This window comes from Nyctereutes procyonoides, unplaced genomic scaffold, assembly GCF_905146905.1.
Source record: "Nyctereutes procyonoides isolate TBG_1078 unplaced genomic scaffold, NYPRO_anot_genome, whole genome shotgun sequence".
NCBI lineage: Eukaryota > Metazoa > Chordata > Mammalia > Carnivora > Canidae > Nyctereutes > Nyctereutes procyonoides.
Genome location: NW_026575135.1, coordinates 58589752 through 58610938, shown reverse-complemented (window position 1 = coordinate 58610938; position 21187 = coordinate 58589752). Strand labels below are relative to the sequence as shown.

General features: G+C 40.6%; 1 protein-coding gene and 1 pseudogene across 2 annotated transcripts in view; both read left to right on the top strand.

Annotated features, from left to right (window-relative positions):
• Positions 1-11640, top strand: part of GRAMD2B (GRAM domain containing 2B) — a 111502-nt gene extending 99862 nt beyond the window's left edge. For both annotated transcript variants that reach the window (XM_055302508.1, XM_055302509.1), the window contains 6 exons: positions 1061-1172; positions 1727-1849; positions 2625-2712; positions 3622-3723; positions 7410-7503; positions 10424-11640. In XM_055302508.1, coding sequence (XP_055158483.1) covers positions 1061-1172; positions 1727-1849; positions 2625-2712; positions 3622-3723; positions 7410-7503; positions 10424-10465 — 561 coding nt within the window. In that variant the 3' untranslated portion in view covers positions 10466-11640. The remainder of the gene's footprint in view (positions 1-1060; positions 1173-1726; positions 1850-2624; positions 2713-3621; positions 3724-7409; positions 7504-10423) is intronic.
• An 8722-nt stretch (positions 11641-20362) lies between these two features.
• LOC129495127 (U1 small nuclear ribonucleoprotein C-like) lies at positions 20363-20805 on the top strand (annotated as a pseudogene).
• Positions 20806-21187: the final 382 nt, after the last annotated feature.

The window sequence follows — 21187 nt, the reverse complement described above, 5'->3', positions numbered from 1 at the left end:
TAAAAGACAACACATAGGATTTAGAATCCAACAAACTCAGTTTCAAATCTGGGTTCCACCCAGCTGAGTTATGGTATCAGACAAGCTCTTTACCTGCTGTGACTCAGTTTCTTCATCCAGCAAAATGCCAACCCCATGATGTGGCCATGAAGATTAAGTGCAGTTGTCAAGGAGCTTCTGCAAACTGCCTGATACATGATAGGTCTTCAGTCAATAATTATGATATTGAGGAGACTTGAATTCTTCAACTTTCTATCCCCTATAAATTCCTGCATGAAATTGAAATGAGTTGTTGAAATGATCAAAAGATAGCTAGTTTAAGCCAAAGGGTGGGTCATTTCCTTACACAAGGAGTCTCTTCATTTGGCAGCTAACTTAACTGAAAATCTCAGCCTACTTGGAACTTCCCCAGAGACACTTTAATGACACCAGTAGTCCCATCAGTTCTTAAGCATTTGGGGGAAACAAGTAGGATATAAAGTAAAAGAGCCCTGCTTTTTCCCTACTGCTCACCCCTCTACCCTCTGTCTCTAATTCAAAAGTGATAGTACGGACTCTTAATTTGGTTGGGGTTTGGGGAAGCTAAAACTTTCAGTGTCTCATTTGTTAAACCCATTTTTCCTTTCACTTCCAACACCTTTTTTAAAACTCGGATTTAAAGAATACCTTTGCACGTAGAACATGTACTTAGAAAACTGTGCATCTGTTTGTTCTCGTATAGGTTTCTGTGTCAATCACTTTTTCTCATTACAAAGTGCTAATGAGATTTCTCCAGTTCTACCCTAGAAGGTTTGCAATCATCAGCAGTTCAACTTTTTTTCTAGTTATTTGTTGTTTCCAACAAGTTGGCCACTGTTGACAGAATTCTAACCGCCCAGAAAAATCCGTTTCGGTCACCAGATACCCTGATCTGTTGAGGAAATCCCAGTGGTATGGAGTAATCCTCCCTTCTTTTTCAGTATTTTATAGGTCAGGCCCAAGTGAAAGGGCTGGCAGTTACACAGTCCTGTCTGTTCAATGAGGGGAATTTAACTCTGTACACTTCATTGTTTCCTTTCAGGATTTCAACGATGAATTCTCAGATCTGGATGGAGTGGTTCGACAAAGGCGGCAAGAGATGGAAGGATACAGCAGTTCTGGCTCTCAGACTCCTGAATCTGAGAACTCCCGAGGTCTGAGACATTTCTTTGTCAACTAAAATAGAATGTTCCACAAAACATCTTCATCTCACCCCTGTCAAACAAAAACAAAACCACCTTGTCAATTCATTAAGAAGGGACTAATTATCAATTAATAATTGAGAAGGGACTCTGGAGAAAGGATGGCTTGAAAGTTTAGGTAAAAGGAATTGTTTACATGGTAAATATCCATTTCTCTTTACACACATTCAATATGTGTCTCTTAAATTGACACAATATTAGGGTGGTTGAAAGAGAAAAAACACAAAATGTTTTTTCTTTTTACCTCTTCCTTTAATCATATTATTCACTGTTATAGCTGAATGGCCCCCATGAGTCAGTGGGCTAAGAACAGACTGTCTTTATATCATTATGTTACTTGCCTAAGCATTGAATTTCAATACCTATCCAGGGAACCAGCTTGTGAGAAGATGTATTTATAGTCTCAGCCTTTATGCATGTTGTGAGATTGATTTGCTTTGTGGTTGATCCTGTGTTTCTAAATGCATTGGGAAGAAACTTAGCCAGCCCCATTTTTGGCTTGATAGATTTCCATGTGACGGAATCCCAGACAGTTCTGAATGTCTCCAAGGGAGAAACAAAACCAGCTCGGGCAGATGCCCATGTGAATAGAGTGCCTGAAGGAAAAGCCAAGAGTCTCCCTGTACATGGTAAGGAACAGAAGGTCTTAGATAGGGGACAGTGGCAGGCATCTGCTTGTAACTTTTAAAGGGCCTATTTCAGGGGAACCTGGGCAGCTCACTTGGTTGAGCATCCTACTCTTGGTTTTGGCTTATGTCACGATTTCAGGGTCCTGGGATCATTCCCCATGTCAAGGTCCATGCTCGGTGTAGAGTCTGCTTGGGAGTTTCTCTCTCCCTCTTTCTCTGCTCATGAGTGCTCTCTCTCAATCTCTAAAGAAATTAATTAAATCTCAAAAAAAAATAAATAAAAGCTCCTCATATTTCACTTTATGACTGCCTTTCATATCCCTCCCCTCCTTTCCTACTGTAGGTCTTTTTTCTTTGCATATTAATTCATGTATTCATTCAACAAACAGTATCCAATTCTCTGCTTTATTATCAGGGATATAAAGGTGAATAGCCTTCCTGGAAGTCCATTATTTTGAAAACTTTGCGATTGTTATTCCAAAATTGATGATAAAACTCAAATTACTGAATTGTTTATTTACTAATTATTCTAATAACTGTTTACCAATTATACTGGTATGAGAGTTTTGTACACGATTCACTCCAGTGCAATGCTTGACACAGAGGATGCTCTCCGTAAATATGTAACATGCTGGAAGGAATTACAAGTACTGGTTAACGTGGAAGGCTTCAGTGAATGTTTTCTCTTGCAAGTACCTCTTCCCCATAGGGACTTTACTGGATAAGGGAGGTGTGTGGTAGTTTTAAACCTGTTCCTCTTTTCCTCCCCCAACAGGTCAGTCAGAAACCATTGGAGTCTTACACAAAGTCAAGTCTCAGACACGTACAACTCTGCACCATATTCTTATATTTTACGCAATTGTGTAAGTAGATGTATTTACTATGAGTGACTTAAGAAAATGATTCAGTTCTCTAAAAGAATAATCTCACGCTTCCAAGAATCGTTGTAAATCTCAGTTATCTCTAATGTGACCCAAATCTTTCCTTTAACAGTTTTTGTCTCCTAGTCCAACATTTTTTCCCTTATACTTAGGTCACATCCCCTTATTTAAATAAATAGAAGGGAGGAAGACCACAGTGTACCAATTCCAGCAAAGGACTAACTTCTGAGTGGATACTATTAATAAGAAAACTGTTCTGTGAATGCTGAAGCATCTTTGGCCTTTTACTATTTATTTTCTCATCTATCCCATGTCCTCTGGACAGAGGCCAAAACAACTTTAAAATATCTTCATCCCCTCTACTGAAAACTCAGGCAAAGACTTTAAAAAAATTCCCCCTCAGATTCCATTCCTGAACCAGTTGTTTTTCTGAAAATAGGCTGACCCAGTTCTAGGCTGTTCCTTACAACCCAGGAGGATGTGCCCAGTTTGGTTTCCAGATAAAGAAGGGAATTTGTGAGTCACCAGAGAACAAGACTGGGCTCTCACTGGCTAGGCCCTCCTAGTACAGGACATAGCACCACTGGGAAAAGGAGCAGAGCTGGCAATCCACTGTGGGCATGACCTTGAGAGACCCTAGAAGGATGGCAATTGTTTGTAAGTTGAGGAACCTGGGCCAGAAGGTTTTAAATTTAAATTTTAAATCCTGTTCTAGCTCTCAAGTTTTGTGACAAGCATCAGCCCATTGAGAAAGGACCTTTCTCAAGTCTCTTTAGCAAGTTAATTTTGGGGAATATGTTGCCTTCAGTGTACAACACTGGCTCTGAGTTGGTTGTTTTATGAATGTGAGTTCATCAACCTATTGAAAATCTCCCTTTCATCCCTTTCCAGGGTCTGTGCACTAATCATCTCCACCTTCTACATGAGATACAGAATTAATACTCTGGAAGAGAGGCTGGGGTCACTAACCTCCATTGTGGACACTCATCACGAGTAAGACGATTCCCTGCAGTGCCATCTGCTTGCTACTGAGACTAGTATAATGTTTGGTGCTTACCATCCTTCTTAGCAAACATAAATTGAGGTTACATTCTGTATGAGACGTTTGGTTAAGGGTCTTTGTGGGAAGTAGTGGGGCAGGTGGGAGAGTCCTAGAAATGAATGCCCTGACTGAACAGTTCTTGAGTTGCTAAAGTGTTGCCAGTTTATCAAGAAACAAGCATACATTATCTTTTCTATTATCCTAAGACTCAGTTGTGACCTTGGCCCATTTATTAAAATATACCAGTTTATCTTAGTAAAATGGCAGTGGGAAAAAAATGGCAGTGGGTGAAGACATGAATAGCAAAGAAGCAATTCAAGTAACTCAGCTTATTTAGCATGTATTAACTCTTTATATTCATATATTTATGAAACTTTTTTTTTAATTTATGAAACTCTTGACCACTTTGAAGATCTCTGTAACTAGTAATAGCTGAATGCATCTGTGAAGGTTTTTCCATCACAGTCATGTTTAACATTCCTGATGTAATTAAACCTATTCACACACAAAACTCTTTTCTTTAAATCCATATACATGAGGATTTTGATGCATTACCTAAAAAGTAAAATAAATTAATCCATGTTAGAAAGCATACTTTTAACCCAGGTTCTTTTTCTTTAAACTTTTGGGTTGTGGATTTTTTTTTCATTTATTTATTTAAATAATCTCTTCACCCATTGTGGGCCTCAAACTCATGACCCAGAGATCAAGAGTTGAATGGTCTTCTGACTGAGCCAGCCATGTGCCTAACCAAGTTTTAAAAGTAGAGATACTCATTTACAGAGTTTGTACCACATGCTAGAGACTCTATTAGAATAGATATATACATGCACAAATGCAATTTTCTCTCATTTTATGTTCACCATAACCCTTTAAGATAACTTTTATTCCCATTTTATAGATGAGGAAACTGAGACCTAGAGAAATAATTTAATGTCTTACAGTTTGTAATAAAATCAGGACACAGATGCAAGTCTGTATGACTACAAGGATAGGCTTTCTAGTCTATCAATGGCTTGGTTGTGATGTACAGCTTAGCAACTGCATCAGGCTAGAGTGTGCTTCAGAATCATCTGGATGGCTTATGAAAACAGACTGCAGGGCTCATCCCCAGAGTTTCTGATGCACTCGATCTGAGGGCCTGAGAATTTGCATTTCTGTCAAGTTACCAGATGATGTTGATGGTGCCAGCCTGGGTCTAAACTTGGAGAACGATTATACTATGCCATTCTGTGGCTTCTTTATGCTCAAATAACTACCTTAAAGTCTTGTTCTGTGGCTTACATGTCTATAGGCATTTAGGGTTTTTTTGAACCATATATATACCTTTGAGCCATTAATACAAAAGCATAAAGAATGGCCTGGAATAGATTTATACTCTGCCCTTATTTCCTCTCTCCCATCTTGTTCAAAATGTTAACATACTTAGTCTACACTAATCTAACATTCCCTCCTAGTTCACTATCATATACAAGGTTGATTTTTTTTAAATATACCTCATAATTTTTTAGGAAATGAAACTCCTATTATCATTTTGTTAACTTGGAGATAAAGTGGAAACTCTGCTAACAAGCACAAAAGGAATATTCATTCTACTATTTAAATAATCAACCCAGGAACAAGTACCAGAAATCAAGATTATTTATGACTGATGGGAAGAAGATGTTCACAAGGAATTTTCATAGGACCTAAGCTTCTTTTCCTATCTTTCTTCCTCCAAAGTGATCCAGCCATAACTGCCCAGTAGTAGACCCACACTTGTAACTGGATTGGTTAGTTGTCACAGTTCATTCCTTTTACCTGCTTTGTTGGTACATCTGTCGCAGCCTATACACTGTCAGAATTTCATGTTGATCCTTCAGTTCTGTGGGTCACAGTTCCCTCCTCTAAATACTCAAAGATTCCAATTCAGTTTCCTGTTTGGAATCTAAGATTTTGATAGTATGGCTCAGGGATAAAGAAAGAACCATTTGTTTTTAGTAGTAGTAAACAGAAAAACATCTGATTGCTTTTTTAATGTTTAGTCGATCATCAGTCATTTACCAAGTACCTTTGTAAAATAATCAGACCCATTATTGCCATATAAAAACCAAATGGCTGGGGTGCCTGGGTAGCTCAGTCGGTTAAGCATCCCACTCTTGTTTTTGGCTCAGGTCATGATCTCAGGGTGGTGAGTTCGAGCCCCAGGTTGGACTCCTCCCTCAGCAGGGAGTCTGCATGAGATTCCCTCTGCCCTTCCCCCTGCTCGTATGCTCTCTCTCTCTCTCAAATAAATAACATCTTTAAAAAAAATAAAATGTCATTTATTTATTTATTCATGAGAGACACAGGCAAAGGGAGAAGCAGGCTTCCTGCAAGGAGCCTGATGTGGAACTTGATCCCGGGATCACATTCTGAGCAGAAGGCAGATGCTCAACTGCTGAGCCACCCAGGTGTCCCAATAAATGACATTTTAAAATAAATAAAAACCTAGTGCTGGGATGCCTGGGTGGCTCAGCAGTTGAGCATCTGCTTTAAGCTCAGGTCATAATCCCAAAATTCCAGGACCGAGTCACACATGCAAGGAGCCTGCTTCTCCCTCTGCCTGTGTCTCTGCCTTTTCTTTGTGTCTCTCATGAATAAATAAATAAAATCCTTAAAAGGAAAAAAAAAAACCTAATAGCTAAAAATAAATTACAACCAAGAAATACGGAAAGGGGATACAGACCACAGTTCTTAACCTTAACATGAAAATCTGATAAACAGCTTTAGACCACTCCTCCAGGAAAATGTACTGACAGCTCTGAGTTTCCTAGTTTTAGCTGGCGTAGGACCCCAGTGGGCCCTGGGGGAAGAGCCCATGCCAGAAATAGTTCAAATGGTAAACACTGAATACATCTATTAGATTATAAGAACAGTTACATGGGCATAGCAAGTCTCAAAAAAAAGAACTACAAAAGTCTCACACTTCAGGAACAATTTCATTAAAGACCTTCCTACACATTCTTGGAACGCCTGGGGGGCTCAGTGGTTGAGGGTCTGCCTTCATCCCAGGACGTAATCCTGGGGTCCTGGGATCGAGTCCTACGTCGGGCTCCGTGCGGGGAGCCTGCTTCTCCCTCTGTTTGTGTCTCTGCCTCTCTCTCTGTGTCTCTCATGAATAAATAAATAAAATCTTTTAAAAAATGTAAAAGACCTTCCTACACATTCTGAAAAGTTCCTATGTGTAAATGGCCCCTCCTCCCATAAAAAAGTCTGTGGCTGAGAAGAGCACCAATTGTTGTAGATTTCTGCTGTGGTGAAGATAGGGCGGGTGTCAGAGGTTACCAAGAGGTCTAAGAAGCCATGTGCTGGAGCAGAATTGCCTGATTTTTGTGGGGAAGCCAAGGCACAACACCAACATTTCAACAAAAATAGCTTCAGAGGCTTCCCGCTGAGCTTTCACTATACATGCATTCTGGAGGGGTGGGGGGGGATTCCTGCAGAGCCTTTCTGGTACTAGCAAGTTAAGTGCGTGTGCGCTCTCTCTCTCTCTCTCTCTCTCTCTCTCTCTCTCTACTACCCTAAGGGAGTGTTCTGTTCAAATAAATGTAAAGCATGTTCATTCCACTTCTTTTGTCACCCCTGCCCACAATAAATTTTCTCTTTGTTCCTACAGACAGACAGCACCATCCGGCCTGGGGTCACAAGTACAATTAAATGTGGAAGTCCTCTGCCAGGAGCTCACGGCTAACATAATCAAATTAGAAAAGGTGACTCATTTATTTCCTGTGTTGAGGCAGGAGCCAGAGTGTGGATTGCCATAGAGCAGGGGTTACATAGACAAACACTTTCGGGGTGTAAGGGAGCAGCCTCAGTGACCAAACCCAGCCAGGGGATTTCATGGTACACATGAAAGAGGTTTGTTTGGTTTTTTCCCCCCCACACCAAGAAATGGGCTTCAATCTCATTCTCCTTGTGGATGGGTCTTTAGCTTTTCCTCCTTAATTAGAAATATTTCTCTCTCCCACAAGGGCCCCATGGCAAGTGACTCAGTGGAGGGACACGGCAGGGAGTGTCCTGACCACAGAGTGAGCCTGGCTCCATCCAGGCTGATTGTTGCCATACATGAAATACTGTATTCAGTCTCAGTTATAAGCCCTGGCAGATCGACGTCCCTCTTCTGTCGACATCCCTCTACTGTCCAACAGAGAAAGAGTCAGAGTTTCTTTTTCTTTTTCTTTTTCTTTTTTTTTTTTTTTTTTTGAGTCAGAGTTTCAAAGTAACTCACTCTTGAGGAGACACGCAAAGTTGGCAGATCTGGCTCTGACTCCAAAGTTAGGTTTGCTGCTCCTCACCATCTGTCTCCTGAGGCCCTGCCAGTGAAGCCAGTGATGGACCTTTGCCCTCTAAGAGTATCTTCCAGTAGGGCAATTTTAGAGCAGATCTGTCCTTAAGCCTGCGTCATTCTTTGAAGTCAGTAGGAGGGTGAACAAGAAGGTGGGCTCAGTAGAAACAGCCCAGAGTTAAACCAAATTAACATTTCTTAACTTCTCCTTTCAGTAGTCTGTCTCCTGCATCTGGCAGTTTGGTTCGGCCCTAAACCCTAAGGAAAGGTTTAAAGTGAAGGGTTCAGTTCAAACCGCTACCACAAATGCCCAGTATTTGGTGGCTTTCCCTAAGTGCAGTTATGCTTACTTGGTAAGACACGTGAACTACAAATGAGTCCAATTATGTTGGTTTTGCTAGACTAACTGGTATTTAGAATTCAACTACTTGAGTCTTGAGAGCAAAGGAATCTCCAGAGTTCAGTTCTAAACCCAAGCATGACATCTAATTCCTATTGAATCTGTGGACGAACTTGGAAACTTTTTTTTCTCTTTTTAATCCAAAATCATCCCAGAGAAGGTCTGATGTAGCCACCAGAAGTGTTTTCTTTTCTAAAATGTTAGTTGCTGAGAATTGAGGATAATTTTTTTTTCTTTTAATGAAATGCTTACACATGTTTGGCTTCCATGCTAGCCTAGAGAAGGGGGTGGTGTTCATTTTCTGGGTTGTTCACGCTGGCAAGCGGTATTCTTTGGACCAGAAGCACACAGAATCCTACCACTCCCTTGTGCATTTCTTCCCACTCTTGTGCCAGGCCTAGCTAGGGTACCACGTGCTGTAAGGAGGGCCAGAAAACAGGAGAACCTGTCCACAGCAGGCCGACAGCTGGCCACGTCTGGTACATCCTGGCTGAATGTCCGATGGAGGCCAGCTCCTCGACGAGGAGGCCCTGCTGTACCAACAGAAACCTCAGCCCCTGAGCAGAAGCAGTCAAAAGTCGAGTTGGGCCCAAATGCCTGTGTTGAAGTTCTGGAAAGCTAGATGTTGCACACTGCTCCAAGGACTCTATACATCTTTGATAACATCCTTAATGACTTACTTCTTTGTGGTCTGCTCATTTTCTGTGATTACACTGTAGCCACCAAAGAAAAATACTCCCGAACATCTGGGGGCCAGGTGGCCTAGTCTATTCCCTTACCTCTGGTTTCCTTACATCTCAGTATTTTGGGAATATCTGTGAACCTGATCACATAGTCCCGTATCTCTCTCTCCCTACCTGGCCCCACCTGTCCCTTACTCATTGGCATACACATATTAGATCCTTTCCTCTTTGCCAACCCTCTGTGCCTGAGGGAAATCATAGGCTTTTTCTACAAAGTCTGGAGCCCCTGGGTGGCTCAGTCTATTGAGCATCAAACTCTTGGTTTCAAGCTCAGGTAGTGATCTCAGAGTTGTGAGTTCAAACCCTGCATTGGGCTCCACACTCAGCAGGGAGTCTACTTGAGATTCTCTCTCCCTCTCCCTCTGCCCCTCCCCCAACTCATGCTCACACCGTCAAAAAATATATATATATATATAAAATCTTTCCTTTGTTCCATGGAGTTCCTCACTCATCACAGTATTGCTCGTTGAAAATTCCTTGCTCAGAATTCTTTACATTCATTTACTCAACAAACATCTACTGAGCACATTTTTATTGTCCAACACGGTATCATAGTTTTCAGATCCAAAGATACGTCATGGACCCTGTGCCTGTGAAGTTCAGTCTTCTGGGAAATGTGTAATATCTAGTAGGAGTGTTAAACATTGATGATTTGAATCAGACACCACATGACACACAAGCTCTGTAAGGATCAGTTTCCCATTATCTCTGCATTTAGGTCACACTTGGCGTTGCCAGGGCTTTTGTTCTTTTTCTTCCATCTGATTTCTCTTGGTCTCCTGACATTATCATCTTGGTGCTACTCTTTCTTTTTTAGCTCTTTTTTTTTTTCTTTTCATTTTAAAGTGGATTATCAGCAGAGTTTGATTCCACTAAGAAGCATTTGCCTGATCTAAAACCTGGGGGGTAGCTTTTATTCAAAGAAGAGATGAATCTCGGGCAACCTGGGTGGCTCAGTGGTAGAGCCTTTGCCTTGGGCTCAGGTCAGGATCCCAGGCTCCTGGGATTGAGTCCCACATTGGACTCCCTGCAGGGAGCCTGCTTCTCCCTCTGCCTATGTCTCTGCCTCTCTGTGTGTGTCTCTCATGAATAAATAAAATCTTAAAAAAAAAAATGTCAAACATTATCTAGGTCATGGCAAACAGGTCCTTGATATACTCCATTCTATTTAATAACAGGAACTTCTCTCTCATTCTTTCAAGATACAAAACAACCTACAGAAGCTGCTTGAGAATGGTGACTGACAGACTGGATGGTTGAGACCAACATGATACCTCGTGCTTCCCTTTGAAGAGAAGATGCTCCCCTGGACATTGTTGTGGCGCGCTCCCTGCTGGCCAGAGGAGCGATGGGCATCCCCAGCCACGTCCGCACTTGGAGGTCTCCAGCTCAGGAAAGGGGGGAAGGGGGAGGAATTCTGGTTCCTGTGCAATAAACATTGACCCTGACTCTGAGGAGGTTTTCAGTGCTGCTGCCTGAAGAAAACAGACCCATCTCTGTAAGTCTCAGGAAGGGTCTGGTGGACACTCTCTCGGATGATTGTGGTTTCCACAGTCATCATGACTGTGTCAGCAAACACACTCCACTCCATGCATTTTTAGTCCTTTCCATGCTACTTTTCTCTCCTTTACACCCCCCCTGAACCAACCTTCGAACTAAGGGATAGATCTCATGCCAAAAACTGGATACTGTCCTTTCGAGAATTAGCCATGACTCTCCAAAACAGACTTGCCTCTGACAACACCAGCAGCATTTTTTTTTTCTTTCCTGCCCCTTCTGCTGTTCTCTTGTGCTTTAAATCACCCTGTGTATCTTCTCAAGTGAGTACGGGCAAGAATATCACAGAGCAGATTAAAAATACCCTGTTTATGTTTTGTTGTGTTCCTATAACTAATACTAAATTGGACTGATCATCACACCCACCCCAGATCCAGAATCTGTGACACATGCAACTTAAGTATTAAATTAAACTTACTCTGAGACCAAAACTAATCTTTCTTTAAACCAAAAAGTACAATATGATTTGATACTGGATGAAAAACTGACTTTTTAAGTTTACAGGACTCTTAGTTTTGAAAAACAGGATGCCCATATGGAATGCTGAAACGCCTCTTAGCATGACAAATGCCTGCTTCTCTCTCTTGTTGACTAAAGAAGTAACTGGTGGTCTGCTAACTTGTATTTAACGTATCGGTTGGCTGGTTTTTATTAATTATTTAGATACCTTAAATCTGTAATATAAATGATACTGTTTCTATTGGCAATGCATTTTATAATCATTTCTATGAAATGTACTTTGTTTAATCAGATAAGCTAATAAATGAATTGGTTACATCATTTATATTTGTTAGCCTGCTGGACATGAACTGTGCCTGGTGCACCCCCTGGCTTTTAATAAATACTCATTGGTTAAATCCTTTTTTTTTTTATTTTTATTTATTTATGATAGTCACACACACAGAGAGAGAGAGGCAGAGACACAGGCAGAGGGAGAAGCAGGCTCCATGCACCAGGGGCCCGACGTGGGATTTGATCCCGGGTCTCCAGGATCTCGCCCTGGGCCAAAGGCAGGCGCCAAACCGCTGCGCCACCCAGGGATCCCCAATACTCATTGGTTAAAATGCCCTGCTAATAACACTGTGTTTTGTCCATTTGTAAGCCCTTTTAACTAAGACAACATGCCTTTTTAACTGTTTCTCATCTCCTCCCTACTACTTCTAACTCACTCACCTATGCTTCTTTCCTCCCAAGTATTCATTTCAAAACTCAAAAATTACTTAAATTCTGGGGTTGTATTGATACAGGGAAAAGAAAATTAATTCTGGGGGCACCTGGGTGGCTCAATGGTTAAGCATCTGCCTGTAATCCCAGGGTCTTGGAATTGAGTCCTGCATCGGGCTCCCCCTCACCCTCCGGGAGTCTGCTTCTCCCTCTGCCTGTGTCTCTGCTTCTCTCTCTCTCTCTGTCTCTCATGAATAAATAAAAATAAAATATTTTTTAAAAAATGAAGTCTGAAATCAAAGGCTTTATTCCTGGGCCCACATTTTATGAGCTGTATGACCTGAGGATTTTTGGCTATTTTTCTCCCATTTTATTTATGTGACAAGAAGTACCCATAAAAATGTTGTTGGGAGGATCAAATGTGTCTCTAGAGCACATACTGTGTCATGCAAGTAGTACGTTCTCATAACAAGGACCATATTCATTACTTTTAGAAATGTCTTCATGTCTGGCATACCAGTATCATAAAAGTTCCACGCGGGTATAGTCAAAACCCATTAGGGAATCCAGAATGGGTAAGCCACCTATACAGTGAAATTCTCCAGTATATGAAAAGCTTTAAAAGGTTCAAATTTCTCAGTGAAGGAAACAAAACTAAAAGACAACATTCAGAATAGAAGCTTTTGCAAGTTACACATCCAATAAAGTACCTAAAATATAAAAAGTACTTATGTACCCAAAAAACAAATAATTAAATGGTCAGAAGACATGTACAGACCTTTCTCCAAAGAACACATCCAGATGGCCAACAGACACATGAAAAGATGCTCAGCATCACTCATCATCAGGGAAATGCAAATCAAAACTACAATGAGTTATCGCCCCATACCTGTCAGAATGGCTAAAATCAAAAGCACCGGAAACAAGTGTTGGTGAGGATGTGGAGAAAAAAACCCTTCCTGCACTGTTGGTGGAAAAGTAAACCGGGGGGCTCCTGGATGGCTCAGGTTGAGCATCTGTCTTCACCTTAGGTCGTGATCCCCAGGTCCTGGGATTGAGTCCCATATCCAGGTCCCTACAAGGAGGCTGCTTCTCCCTCTGCCTAGGTCTCTGCCTCTCTCTTTGTCTCTCATGAATAAATAAATAAATAAAATCTTTTTTAAAAAATGGTGCAGCTACTATGGAAAACAGTATGGAGATTCCTCAAAAAGTTAAAAACACAACTAATGATTCAGGAATCACGTTACCGGGTATTTACCCCCAAAATACAAAAACACTAATTCAAAGGGATACATGCATCCCTATTGTAACAGCATTACTTACAATAGCCAAATTATGGCAGCAACCCAAGTGTTCATTGACAGATGAATGATGAAGTGATAGATATCACACAATGATGTAGCAATGGAATATTATTCAGCCATAAAGAATGAAATCTTGCCATTTGCGATGACATGGATGGAGCTAGAGAGTAATTCATGATGTGAAATAAGTGAGAGAAAGACAAATACCGTGTGATATCACTCATATGTGGAATTTAAGAAATAAAGGAGCAAAGAGGAAAAAAAAAGCAAATCAAGCAAAAGACTCAACGATTGAGAACAAACTGATGGGGTACCAGAGGGTAGGGAGGATAGGTGACATAGGTGATGAAGGTTAAAGAGTACACTTTAAAATAAATAAAAAGTTTGATATTTCATGAATTAGTAGTAATCTGCTAAGACTTTATCCTGAAGCAGTAAGCAGAGATCAAGTCTAATATATATATATATATACACACAAAGCTGGTATGGTTATGTTTATATCAGACAAATAGACTTCAAAACAAAGATATATGATATATATATACAAGAATATCCTTTGAAGAATTATGACAAATAGTAGAGATTCTAAGTATTCAGTAATAGAACAATTAACTGATATAACTAGAACCTGTGTTGTCAAAGGATGGTATAAAAACACCATTAAAAAAAGGAGGCACAGGGATCCCTGGGTAGCTCAGTGGTTTAGCACCTGCCTTCGGCCCATCAGCCCAGGACATGATCCTGGAATCCCGGGATCGAGTGCCACATCAGGCTCCTCCCAGGGAGCCTGCTTCTCCCTCTGCCTGTGTCTCTGCCTCTCCTGAATGAATAAATAAAATCTTTTAAAAATAAATAAAATTTTTAAAGGGAGGCACAAAACTATATATAATATCCCAATTTTATGAAAAAATTCCTCCATATGTGTGCATATACACATATACATATGGAAACAAACACTCATTGACCTTTTCTATATTCTCTAAATTTGGTACAATGAGCAGTTAGTTACTACCTATTTTTAATTAGAGAAGTTAATTAAAAATGTTAAGTGGCTCTCAGCAGGGAATCACATCCTACAATTGTGTCCACTCTTGCCCAGTAACACTCCCACTAGTTCTGTGCCAGTAGTGACTTTTTAAATAGCTTTTCCAACATCCACTACAGTTTTTCCCAAAGAGAGAGAAAGCACATTATCATTTCTAAATGTAGTGACTATTTTTGCTCTGGGTAAGATGTCACTTGTTTTATTTTTTGTTAGTAGCTCCTAAGTCTAAATCTGGTACAGACGGATCTGAATGATGCTGCCCAGGTCATATGCCTGCATATTAACCCCAAAGAAGCATGAGGAAGCAAGCATCTGGGATTTTTCACCCTCTACCACCTAGATAAAAAAGTAGAGAATTCTAAAGTAAGAAGGGGTTTCAGATGTTGAGTGGTTAAAATAACAGCAAATGTCCACCATACATACCCTTTAAAAATTTAGTATTGAGGAATCTGGGTGGCTCAGTGGTTGAGCATCTGCTTTTGGCTCAGGGCATGATCCTGGGATCCTGGGATCGAGTTCCGCATCAGGCTCCCCAAAGGGAACCTGCTTCTCCCTCTGCCTGTGTCTCTGCCTCTCTGTCTTTCATGAATAAATGAATAAAATCTTAAAATAATAAAACCTTAGCATTATCTTTCTAGAATCAGACAGAAAAAACTTAAAAAGAGATTAACTGGTTATAAGTCTATTTCTGTGCATCTTAATATTTCATCTAGAATGAAATATATACTATTTGGATGAATGGAAATCATCAGTCTCACATAAACTAGAAATGCTATTATTATTGACCTCTCAAGCTTTGTGAATATTTAAGATACCTTCCTACATAGACTCTGCAATACTCCAAGGTATTTCCCAGGTATTCATTTATGGAATTCTTTGAAACCATCCCAGACAAACTCCTCTTTAAGATTTTAAAGTAATCTCTACACTCAAGGTAGGGCTCAGACTTATGACCCTGAGATCAAGAGTCTCATGCTCCTCTAAGTCAGCCAGACGCATTTTATTTTTTGTCTTCCACGACTCATCCTAATTCATAAATTCTTGGGGTCAAATTGAAAAATTTCCAGCTTAGGGGATCCCTGGGTGGCACAGCAGTTTAGCGCCTGCCTTTGGGCCAGGGCACGATCCTGGAGACCCGGGATCGAGTCCCACGTCGGGCTTCCAGTGCATGGAGCCTGCTTCTCCCTCTGCCTGTGTCTCTGCCTCTCTCTCTCTCTGTCTCTGTGTGTGACTATCATAAATAAATAAATAAATAAATTTAAAAAAAAAGAAAAAGAAAAATTTCCAGCTTAAATGTGAATTTTCTCTTATGTGCTTTTGTTTTATGTACCGTCATAGTGAAATTCAGGTGATGCTCTCTTTGTTTATCTGTTTCTTTCTGGTGATCTAAAGTCATGGACACTAACATGTTGTAGAAACTCCAGGTGGTTTTACTCTCAAACATTTTTTTACGATTTTATTTTTAAGTGAAAATACACCCAATGTGGGGCCTGATCTCACAACTCTAAGATCAACAGTCACATGCTCCACTGACTGAGCCAGACATGCACCCCTCAAGCATATTTTTAAGGCTTTTATTTATTTATTCATGAGAGACACAAAAAGAGAGAGAGGCAAAGACACAGGCAGAGGGAGAAGCAGGCTCCACACAGGGAGCCCAAAGTGGAACTCGACCCCGGGACCCCAGGATCATGCCCTGGGCTGAAGGCAGGTGCTAAACCGTGAGCCATCCAGGGAGCCCCTCAAGCATTTTTTTAAGTTAAAATTCCACACACTGGTAATAGTTATGCTGTCATTTGGGATCCATACCTAATCTTCTCACAAAGGAGCCCAGTGGTATATTCCTTTTATGTGCTTGTTTTATTTATTTTTTATTTTTTAAAAAGATTTTATTTATTTATTCATAGACACAGAGAGAGAGGCAGAGACACAGGCAGAGGGAGAGGGAGAGGGAGAAGCAGGATTCATGCAAGGAGCCCGATGTGGGATTCAATCCCGGGTCTCCAGGATCACACCCCAGGCTGCAGGCAGCACCAAACCGCTGTGCCACCAGGGCTGCCCTATGTGCTTGTTTTAAACCTACCCCTACTAATAATGATAATATTACCAGTTCTTGACTAAACCAAAAATTTAGAGACATTAAATGAAGCATCATTGACCACTGAGTTCTTACCATTCTTTGTTTTTTTCCAAATGCTAAGCCTTTCCAAAGCAATCTATAGATGCAATGCAATCCTCATCAAAATTCCAATGCCATTTTTCACAGAAATAGAACAACCCTAATATTTGCACGGAATCACAAAACAAACTAAATAGCCAAACAAAGCATCCTGAGAAAGAACAAAGATGGAAGCATCATGCTCCCTGATTTCAACTATATTATGAAACTATAGTAATCAATACAGTATGGTATGGGAATAAAAACAGACATATAGATGAATGGAAAACAAAAAAAAAAGAGCCCAGAAATAAACCCATGCATATATGGTCAATTAATCTATGACAAAGGAGCCAAAAATCCATTATCAAAAAAGCACAGTGTTTTCAATAAATGGTATTAGAAAGACTGGACAGCCACATGCAAAAGAATGGAAATGGACCTCCAGCTTGCACTGTACATGACTGACTAAAGATTTAAATGTAGGACCTGAAGTCATAAAATTTCTAGAAGAAAACATAGTAGTATGCTCATTGACATTGGTCTTAGTGATGATTTTTAAGATCTGACATCAAAAACAAATACCATAAAAGATAAACAATTGATACTCCATCAAACTAAAAAGCTTCTATACAGCAAAGGAAACCATCAACAAAATGGAAAGGCAACATACTGAATAAGGGAAAATATTTGCAGATCATGTATCTGAGAAGGGATTAATATTCAAAATAAAGAATTGAACAGATATTTTTCCAAAGACATATAGATGACCAACAGGTGAAAAGATTCTCAGTTTCACTAATCATTAGGTAAATGCAAATCAATATTACAATGAGATATCCCCTTCACCTGTTAGAATGGCTACTATCAAAAGGACAAGAAATTGCAAATACTGGCTAGGACATGGAGAAGAGGGAACCCTTCTGCACTGGTGGTGACAGTGTAGACTGGTGCAATCACTATAGAAAAAAATATGAAGGTTCCTCAAAAAATTAAAAAGAGCTACTACAGGATCCAGTAACTCCACTTCTGTATATTTATCCAATAATATGCAAAAACACTAACTCAAAAAAATATATATATGCACTCCCATGTTAATGGGACATTGCAGCATTATTCACAATAGCCAAGATATGGAAACAACCCAAGTGTACACTGAAGGATGAATAGATAAAGAAAATGCAGTGTACATATACAATGAAATATTACTATGGGATATTAAATATCTATTATTCCATTAAATATGTGTATTATTCCATAAAAGATGAATTCTTGGGAGTTCCAATCCAAGAAGGCAGTGGAAAAAAAAAAAAAAACAAGAAGGCAGTGGAGTGAACTCATCTCCACCATGGAGGTATAAATCTATACCTATTTATAGATCAGTTTCTCCTGAAGAGCTAAGTGCTGACTGAACAGCTTCCACACATCAAAAGACAGAAAAACCATATAAAGAATGGGAAGAGGGATGAGGACATAGTTACAAAGGCAACCCACCCCTGATGATCCAAACTGCAGTGGGGAGGGATACTACTGAGGGACCTGAGCAGATTCACCTGCCTTGGAGGATGGAGAAAAAAGCCACATATTATAAGAGCAACTATAAAAGATCCAGCACTAGGGTGCCTGTGTGACTCAGTGGTTGAGCATCTGCCTTCGGCTCAAGTTGTGATCTCAGGGTCCTGGGATGGAGTCCTGCATTGGGCTACCCACAGGAGCCTGATTCTCCCTCTGCCTATATCTCTGCCTCTCTCTGTGTGTCTCTCATGAATAAATAAATAAAATCTTAAAAAAAAAAAAATCCGGCTCTAGAGCCCTACCAAACGGCAGGGGAAGGTCTAGAACTCTCTGTGGGCCAAAGGGACTGGTGAGCACAACAGTTTATGTTCTCTCTCTATCCTGATAACATGAACAGGAGTGGAGGATGGGCACCCTCATCAGCCTGCAGCCTCACTGAGCCCCTGGCTCCTAATGCACACCAGCCCCAGCGTGGTATCAGACAGGACACCTCTGGTCAGTGTGCACTACATCTCCAACCTTTTCACCAAGGTGACACAGGTGCAAAGCACCCAGAAGACTCCAGCCCCACACTACTTTGGCTCCAGACCACTCCCAGGGGGCCTAGGGCACCCTAGAATACTCTGGCTTTTACCCAGCTCAACTTCAGCTGGCCTCCCAGGATGCCGTAAGCACAGAGCCTGGATCTGACTGAGCCCACACCCACTCAGCTTCAGGTGCCTTCCAGGGTACCCTCTAAGCAGAGAGCCCCAGGACCTCCCAGTTTGTACCGGCTTTAGCTTAAGCTGTCCCGCATAGGTGCCTTCTGCACGGAGAGCCCTTAGACTGCCCCAGACCATGAGCACTTCAACTCTAGCCATCCCACCAGGACTCCCAGTCCAGACCAGTCAGTCTCCATAGGGGATGACCATACATAGGGTCATTCCCTCAAGTGTAGGAGAAGTAGTTGTTCAACCTAATTCACAGAAACAAAGAAATTCAAACAAAATGAGGACAAAGAGGAATGTGCTCCAAATGAAACAAAACAAAACCTCAGGGAAAAAAAAAAAAAAAACTAAATGAAACACAGATAACCAATCTACGTGATAAAGAGTTCAAGGTAATGGTTATAAAGATCCTCCCCAGACTAGAGAAAGAGTGGGTGAACTCAAGTGGAAACTGAAACAAAGTACAGCAAAGAACCAGTCAGAATTGAAGAATACAAGTGAAAGGAAAAGTACACTAGAGTGTAACCAACAGTAGATTAGAGGATACAGAAGAACAGATCAACAAATGGAAGACAGGGTAATGGAAAGGACCCAAGATGAAGGGCAAAAGGAAAAAAGATCTTTTTTTTTTTTAATGAGGAAAGGTGATGGGATATCTTGGATAACATCCATATCTTGAATATCATGGAAAAAAATATCTGCATTATAGCGATCCCACAAGGAAGAGAGAAAGAAAAGTGGGGAAGAAAGCTTCTTGAAAAAACAATAGCTAAAAACTTCCCTAACCAAGGGAAGTATGCAAACATCCAAGTTCAGGAAGCACGAGAAGTTCCAAACAAGTTGAACTCAAGGGCATCCACACCACAATGTAGAATAATTAAATGTCAAAGAGGGGCTCCTGGGCGACTGGGTCAATTAAGTGTCTGACTTCTGATTTCAGTTTAGGGACAAAAAGTCCAAGCACAGGGAATAAAGTCAATGGTATTATAAAGCCATTGTATGGTGACAGGTGGCAGCTACACTCGTGATGAGCACAGCATAATTTGCTATGTCTGCTTTTAATCTCCCTGGTAGGTCTAATTCTACCTTCCAGGGAAATGCATTTCATCAAAGGGTATTTTTTTCCCCCTCCAAGAACACTTTTTTCCAAAAACATTTTAAAAAGCAGCAAAGAGATGTTTGATGTCAAAACATTTAGTGAAAAAAAATCTGAGTGCAAAATTACATGACAACATCTAGCTAAATATATTCAGCCATATGGACAAATCCTTGGAAGGTAATACAAAGTAATGAAAATGCTTGTTTTTGTTAAGGTGTTGAAATTGTCAATTACAAAACAATTTTTAAAAATATTGCTCATATTTGATAAAGAAGATAATTTTTTAAATATTAAGGCTTTTCCTAACTTAATAAAAACAGAGACCTAACTGTTGTCACTAATTCTTGTAGTTTCTTTTATTTATGTTTCCAACCACTTTATAGTCTATCTTACATACACACACACACACACACACAGTCTACTATATCAGTAATCCAAGTATGTGATAATGAAAAATGGGAGGGGAAGATGGCCCTTGCTTGCCATAAACAAAACCACAATCTCAATGGGTCTTGGTGAACCACGGAGCCCATTCTTCTTCAATCTTTTAAAATTCCTCCAAAAGGGAGTGTCCAATGGCCTGCAAAGCAACATGCCTAAGTTTTATTGTGACTACTGTGACATATACCTCACCCATGACGCTCCATCTATGAGAAAGACACACAAAGAGAATGTGAAAAGACTACTATCAGAAACGGATGGAAGAGCAGGCTCAGAGCCTCATCAACAAAACCACTGCTGCATTTCAACAAGATACCTCCTACTCCATTCTCTGCTCCTCCACCTGCAGGGGCAATGATCCCATCTCCCCCAAGTCTCCCGAGTCCTCCTCACCCTGTTATGATGCCAGCGCCCCATATGATGGGCCCTCCTTCTCCTCCTCCTCCTGGGATAATCCCAGTGGGACCTGCTCCTGGAATGAGGCCACCTGTGGGAGGCCACATGCCAGTGATGCCTGGGCCCCCAGTGATGAGACTTCCTGCCCATCCCATGATGGTGCCCACTTGGCCAGGAATGACTCGACCAGACAGATAGGGAGAGACAGGAACCTCTTTATATTCAGTTTACATTTACTTATTCTACTTCACCAGGAGGTCATGGTGCTGTGACTCAGGGTGTTTTCTAACAGCATGACAAGGAATGCTTGCTCCCCCTTCCTATCAAAAAGAGAAAATAGTTTTTGCAGGGGAGTAGGGAACCAAAAAAAAAAAAAAAAAAAAAAGAGGCAATTTTCATTTGTATTGTGAAATGTGAAAATAAAACTGTCAATTGTTTTAAAAAAAATTCCTCCAAAAAAATAAAATAAAAAATAAAAATTCCTCCAGAAAGTCATTTTCACTGTTCTTTCTGGAATTGATTATAACTGGTGGCTCAGCAGTTGGCATCTGCCTTTGGCTCAGGGCCTGATCCCAGATTC